Source organism: Octopus sinensis, unplaced genomic scaffold (assembly GCF_006345805.1).
Source record: "Octopus sinensis unplaced genomic scaffold, ASM634580v1 Contig10158, whole genome shotgun sequence".
NCBI classification, from domain to species: Eukaryota; Metazoa; Mollusca; class Cephalopoda; order Octopoda; family Octopodidae; genus Octopus; species Octopus sinensis.
In genome coordinates, this window is record NW_021832014.1 from 27,501 (window position 1) to 35,337 (window position 7,837).

Genomic DNA, 7,837 nt, shown 5'->3' on the forward strand with positions numbered 1-7,837 from the left:
TCCACGTATCATTTTTCATCTTCATCACGACAATTGGCCTTAACATAATCTTTGGTATCATCGTTGATACCTTCTCGGAACTCCGAGATCTCAAGGTACGTAAAAAATTTCCTATTTTGTTTCCTTATACGCAAACACGTACACACATACATATATATTTGATTAATGAGAGAGATGGAAGATGAAAGATTCATCACTACAATTGTTTCGACAAATCTAGCATTGATCTTTCTCAGGTGGGAATTAATGAAAGAGATGGAAGATGAAAGATTCATCACTACAATTGTTTCGACAAATCTAGCATCCATCTTTCTCAGGTGGAAATTAATGAGAGAGATGGAAGATGAAAGATTCATCACTACAATTGTTTCGACAAATCTAGCATCGATCTTTCTCAGGTGGGAATTAATGAGAGAGATGGAAGATGAAGGGTTCATCACTACAATTGTTTCGACAAATCTAGCATTGATCTTTCTCAGGTGGCAATTAATGAGAGAGATGGAAGATGAAAGATTCATCACTACAATTGTTTCAACAAATCTAGCATCGATCTTTCTCAGGTGGCAATTAATGAGAGAGATGGAAGATGAAAGATTCATCACTACAATTGTTTCAACAAATCTAGCATCGATCTTTCTCAGGTGGGAATTAATGAGAGAGATGGAAGATGAAAGATTCATCACTACAATTGTTTTGACAAATCTAGCATCGATCTTTCTCAGGTGGTATACTTGACAACTGGTTTAGGAGCATCCGTCAATGTAGATGTGTCTCTTCAGGAGATTACAATACATATCCCATTAGAATAACGTCTGTTCCACAAGTTTTCTTTTTGGTATGTGTATAGAAAAACAGCAACTTAAGGGAAACAGCTTCTTTATTATACAAGATGAATAACAAATACCAGATGCAAAAAGAAACATATACAATACAATGGAAAAAGTATTAAAAATATGTTTTGTAGCGATCAATAAACATTTTCTTATCTTCCAGTTTCCATCTCACTCATTAATCAAATACTCAACAAACACTTAGAAATTGAACATACTTTGCTGGTAAGCTACCAAGTGTACACCATATGGTTTATAATCTAATATAAATATATATACATGTATGTATACATACATATATATATTATATAAAATCCATTCTGTCTGCGTGTGTGTCTTCTAGGATCTCGGGCATCCTCCATCCGATTGCGCTCAAATTTGATATGTAGATACTGATGGTATCAGGGCGTGTATAAGTCTTGAAAAAATTACAAAAATCGATTCCAGGTGGGAATGCGATCGATAAAGCTGTGGGAACGTGCATTTGTAAATCGTTTTCTTAGAATAAATAAAAGTCTATCTTTATTCTTTATTTCTTCTTTGCTGTCTCAAATTTAGGTTAATCAGTGTTTCTCAAAGAAGGGGTCTATGGGACGGTCGGACAAGTTGTTTTGAGAAAATTTGGTTTAAATGTTTGACAACTCAGCACCGTCCATTAGACAGGGGGCGTTTTGCTCGTATGTATATATATATATATTAGAAGAAATGAGGTACTCAGAGAATCGGATGGTTTATATTTACAGATATTTATTTGATTATTACATTTTTTATATATATCATATAACTTAGATCATGTATTAGCGCTTTCTCCCATTCTAGTGCAGTATATATATATGTGTGTGTGTGTGTGTGTGTGTATGTATATACACATACATATATAAATATGGAGGGGGGTAGTGGGGGGGGATAACAGCAGAAGCAACAATAGCAGTAATAGTGGAGATTGTAGTGGTGGTGGTGGTGGTGGTAGTGGTGGTTTTTGTAGCAGTATTAACAGTAGCAGCAGCAGAGGAGATGGATATGACCAAACCAACAGGATCATCTGGGGGTTGAGGAAGAGATGCATCAGTTGGTCAATGTATTTTTTGTCCAGAATATATATGTTTGTCTGTTCCAACATGTTTCCTACATTAAATCAATATTGCCATGTTCCCTTCTCATATATTTACAGTGGACAGCCGAATCCGATATGAGAGACACGTGTTTTATATGCAGCAGGAACAGTTACGATTTTGAACATCATGGAAAGGTGAGTCTCGGAGTTTATAGTCTTTATACACCCATGTACAGCACTTGTATATACATAGATACATGCAGATACAAACCAACATACATACATACATACATATATACTCTTTTACTCTTTTACTCTTTTACTTGTTTCAGTCATTTGACTGTGGCCATGCTGGAGCACCGCCTTTAGTCGAGCAAATTGACCCCAGGACTTATTCTTTGTAAGCCCAGTACTTATTCTATCGGTCTCTTTTTGCCGAACTGCTAAGTGATGGGGACATAAACACACCAGCATCGGTTGTCAAGCAATACTACGGGGACAAACACAGACTCACAAACACACATGCACACATATATATATATACATATATACAACGGGCTTCTTTCAGATTTCCGTCTAACAAATCCACTCACAAGGCTTTGGTCGGCCCAGGGCTATAGCAGAAGACACTTGCCCAATGTGCCACGCAGTGGGACTGAACCCGGAACCATGTGGTTGGTAAGCAAGCTACTTACCACACAGCCACACCTGTGCCTGTATATATATATATATATAAATTGAAGGGTTACTTATAATCCAGACTGTTACCTCGTTAGCACTTCAGGTAAAACCTGGTTAGTATAGTATTCAGTTAGCTGAATAAACATCAGTTAAGCAATATCTATGTATGTGATATTGAATAAAAAACAAAAGTTCATTTATTGAAACGATTGTAACATCAGTTTGAATTTCTCTTTTCCTCATTTGAATTATATATATATATATATATATATATAAATGAAAAATAAATGTCTTAAGGCTGTATCATGCGCGGGGACATAGAAATAATTGGATTGAATACCCGATCGTGCAGTTAAACCATTGGGAGTGAAGGACTCCTAGCCTTTATTAGGGCATCCTTCTAGGAGATGGTAACTCAGGTAACTGGGATAACTCTGACATAAAACCTGCGGTTTGGTGGTTACCGATGATGTTGACTTGTTCTTCTTTTTGGATTATGGCTGCTGTTGCTTAGTGAGTGGGATTGACTCAGTGCACAGCCTTTCCTCACTTTAAAAAAAAATCTTCTTGCACAAGCATTGCACGATAACAACTTTGATTAAGCTTCGTGCAATGGCCATACTCGATAACGAGGGGGTAGCCACCATGTATATATGTATGTATGTATGAATGTATTTATGTATGTGTATGTATGTATGTATGTATGTATGTATGTGTGTATATATATGTATGTATGTATGTATGTATGTATGCATGCATGCATGTATGCATGCATGTATGAATGTATGTATGTATGTATATATGTATGTATGTATGTATATATGTATGTTTGTATGTATGTATGTATGTATGTATGTATGCATGCATGTATGAATGTATGTATGTATGTATGCATGTATGCATGCATGTATAAATGTATGTATGTATGTATATATGTATGTATGTATGTATGTAATGTGTGTATGTATGTATGCATGTATGTATGTATGTATGCATTTATTTATGTATAGTGGTGTACATGACCAGCCCGGTGATGCGAGGTATTTCTGGTTCAATCCCAGTGTCTAACACTTTCCATATTTTCTCCTCCAAGGGATTCGAGCACCACGTCATGTATGAACACAATATGTGGGCCTATATTTTCTTCTTCATTCATTTAAATGGTACAAAGGTAAATGACTACAACGCGCTGGAGATGTACGTCTTTCGATTGGTAAGTTCGGATTTTGATGGAGTTTGGTGCTGGTTTTGAGGGATGATGGGTTGAGGGACGGAGGGTGTTATGTGTAGTTTGGGTTCTAATGGGATAGACAACCAATTGAAAATCATTGTTATTGTTTACGTGTTTATTGACTTTACATGTTACACGGACGACGACATTCAGCGTAGTGATACATTATATACTTTACACACAGTTGTACTGTTCACTAACAAAATAGTGCCAAGAGTGGGGATGTAGTTTGGCATACGCAAACACATAGATATGAATGTGTAACAGAGGGGATGTATGTATGTTGATAACAGTATATAAAAGCGGCGAGCTGGCAGAATTGTTAGCACGCCGGGCGAAATGCTTAGCAGTATTTCGTCTGCCGTTACGTTCTCAGTTCAAATTCCGCCGAGGACGACTTTGCCTCTCATCTTTTCGGGTTTGATAGATTAAGTACCAGTTGCGTACTGGGGTCGATCTCATCGACTGGCCCCCTCCCCCAAAATCTTAGGGCTGTGAGCTGGCAGAAATGTTAGCATGCCGGACGAAATGCTTAGCAGTATTTCGTCTGCTGTTACATTCTGAGTTCAAATTCTGCCGAGGTCGACTTTGCCTTTCTTTCTTTCGGGGTCGATAAATTAAGTACCAGTTATGCACTGGAGTCGATGTAATCGACTTAATCCGTTTATCTGTCCTTGTTTGTCCCCTCTATGTTTAACCCCTTGTGGTCAATAAAGAAAAAAGAAACGTTTGCACACCAGGCGGTATTTCATCTGTCTTTATGTTCTGAGTTCAAATTCCACCAAGGTCGACTTTGCCTTTCATCCTTTCGGGGTCGATAAATAAAGTACCAGTTATGCACTTGGGTCGATGTAATCGACTTAATCCTTTTGTCTGTTCTTGTTGGTCCCCTTTATGTTTAGCCCCTTGTGGGCAATAAAGAAATAAGAAACGTTAGCATGCCGGGTGAAATGCTTTGCTGTATTTCATCTGCCGTTACATTCTGAGTTAAAATTCTGCCGAGGTCGACTTTGCCTTTCTTTCTTTCGGGGTCGATAAATTAAGTACCAGTTATGCAGTGGCGTTGATGTAATCGACTTAATCCTTTTGTCTGTCCTTGTTTGTCCCCTCTGTGTTTATCCCCTTGTGGGTAATAAAGAAACAGATAAATTAAGTACCAGTTATGCACTGGGGTCGATGTAATCGCCCTAATCCCTTTGTCTGTCTTTGTTTGTCCCCTCGATGTTTAGCCCCTTGTGGGTAATAAAGAAATAGATAAATTAAGTACCAGTTATGCACTGGGGTCGATGTAATCGACCTAATCCCTTTGTCTGTCCTTGTTTGTCCCCTCTATGTTTAACCCCTTGTGGGCAATAAAGAATTAGGAAACTTGGAAACTTTCTAGGTGCAACCCAATGGTCATTCAGGACTAAAGGGGCTCTTTACCCTTCACCCTTATTTGTTTGTGTTACCGAAAAATAACCAACCGAAAACCACATTGGATCAAAATCATAAATGTCTGTAAATCATAGAATTTTGTTTGTTTCTTTTGAAATTTCAGTTGAACAAGGAGAATTATGATTTCTTCCCTCTTGACCGTGCTTTGTCTCTTGCTTCTATGGGAAAAGACGCTACAGAAACTAAACTAGATGACTTATTAGATCAGGTTACATCAATAGTAGAAAAACAACGAAGAGAGGTCAGTCACCTTCCTCAGTTTTATTGTCAAACACACTTCTTTCGTATCTATTTCTCAAACTTGTTTAACCTCACTTCTTTTTATTTGTTGGTCTGGCATTGCCTGTTTGCTTGCATGTGTGTGTGTGTGTGTATTCGTTAATATTCAGCAGAAGCAAAAGAGTGACTCAAGAGTAGAGAGTTTCGTGTGTTACCACTTATCAAACTAATTATGTGTGTGTGTGTATACATATATATATATCATGTGATCACGTGACCGACCAGGCTATCAGATGTTGCTCCACATTGCTGGTCACAATGTGCTTCGCATTGTTTTAACCTTCAAATGACACCACCTAAGCGAGCAGGCCAACAGAAGAAGGAGTGAGAGAAAGTTGTGGTGAAAGAGTACAGCAGGGATCGCCGCCACCCCCTGCCGGAGCCATGTGGAGCTTTAGGTGTTTTCGCTCAATAAACACTCACAACGCCCGGTCTGGGAATCGAAACCACGATCCTACAACCACGATTCCGCTGCCGTAACCACTGGGCCATTGTGCCTCAACACACACACACACAAACACACACACACCACACACACACACATATATATATATGTGTATATATATACATATATATATATGTATATGTATATGTATAATATATATAGTATATATATATATAAATATATATATATATGTATATATAATATAATATATATATTATATATGTATATATATATATAAAATATATTATATATATATATATATATATATATATATATATATATTATGTATATAAATTAGAGAAGAACCACCTTTTATCAATTCAACAATGACAGAACAATGATATAATTAAATTATACCATAGAGAAAAAAATTAAATATACAATAAAACATATACCAATAATTAAGTAAAGTACAAAATAACAAATACATATACATATATATATATATAGTACGTTTAAATATTTGTTGTGCAAGAATTTTTATGTGAAGTCGTGTGTTGAAACAGATATTGTTATATTTCGGAATGGTCGTATTGCCAGTTTAGCCAATATATATATGTATGCATAAATGTATACACATACACATATATGTATATACAGATATAATCACACACACATATATATGCACTTCCCTAAATTAATTTTTTTTTTATTTTGTTTCTTTTAACAGGAAACAGAAAAGAAGAGAAGAGAAGAACGCATGCGTCAGAAATTGTGGGAACAAAAACATCGTCTGGGATCGTTCCGGAGAAAAGCAAAACTGCCTGTCCCTCGTGAATATGACCCCCTAATGCAAATGCAAGGGGGTCAGTTCGGGGCTATGGAAGACCCTCGTTACATGACTATGCGACAATTCAGTGATACACACAACACTGGAATGTCGCAGCCAAATAATGGAGGGAATACCTATTCAAGGCCAGAGAAGTCGGGTTCAATATACACTTCTTCCATCTCTCAAGGAACTCAGATCACATCGCTCCGTGAGTACCAAGAAGCAGACACACCGCGACATTATCGGGGCTTCAGTCCGTTACGCTACGACGCCGACGAGCCGGGCGTGCGTAATCTGAGCCCGGTATGTTACGACGACAGAACGCACAGTCCGTCTCGATCGCGCCACGGCAGCGACTCGGAGCTGCTCGGCTTCAGTCCGATCCACATGCGACGCCAGTCGCGCGACTCTTCCTACATACGGCAGGTGAGTCCAAAGTGGGCGGACAGCCAAGCGGCTTCTCCGAAAACCTCGTCCGTTTTCTTCCCAGACTCCGATTCAACACCGAGTTTAAACATGAGAGACCAACGTCCTCCAGAAAGAGCAATGCCAACAGTGGATCTGGTCACCGATCCGCTTGAAGAGTTTTCTTCTTTTGTTATAAGTGAAGACATCGCAAGCCGGGAGAGTGACGGCGAAGACAATGATGACGATTTCAAATAAACATGTATAAATATATATTCACGCACACATATATACACACATATATATATATGTACATATATACATACATACATACATATATAAATATAAAAACATATAAATATATATATATATATATACACATTTAACATATATATATATATATATACATTTAACATATATATATATATATACATTTAACATATATATATATATACAATTAACATATATATATATATACATTTAACATATATATATATATATATACATTAAACATATATATATATATATATATATACACTCATATAAACACATATATATATAATTATACACATATATTTATACACATATATATATACACAGATAACCTATTGTAATATTCAATTGTTCCATTTTTATATTATATATATATATTACTGCCCCCGCCCATTTCTCATATTTCTCTATCACTTTTATACTTTACATA

General features: G+C 36.8%; 1 protein-coding gene across 1 annotated transcript in view; it reads left to right on the forward strand.

Moving 5' to 3' along the window:
* The window catches only part of LOC115228294 (inositol 1,4,5-trisphosphate receptor type 3-like), a gene marked incomplete at its 5' end in the record, with an annotated part of 34,909 nt that extends 27,430 nt beyond the window's left edge, over positions 1-7,479 (forward strand). The window contains 5 exons of the mRNA XM_036498902.1: positions 1-95; positions 2,002-2,079; positions 3,659-3,778; positions 5,337-5,474; positions 6,628-7,479. The exon at positions 1-95 is cut by the window's left edge and continues 58 nt beyond it. Of these exons, the coding sequence (XP_036354795.1) occupies positions 1-95; positions 2,002-2,079; positions 3,659-3,778; positions 5,337-5,474; positions 6,628-7,392 (1,196 nt within the window). The remainder of the gene's footprint in view (positions 96-2,001; positions 2,080-3,658; positions 3,779-5,336; positions 5,475-6,627) is intronic.
* Positions 7,480-7,837: the final 358 nt, after the last annotated feature.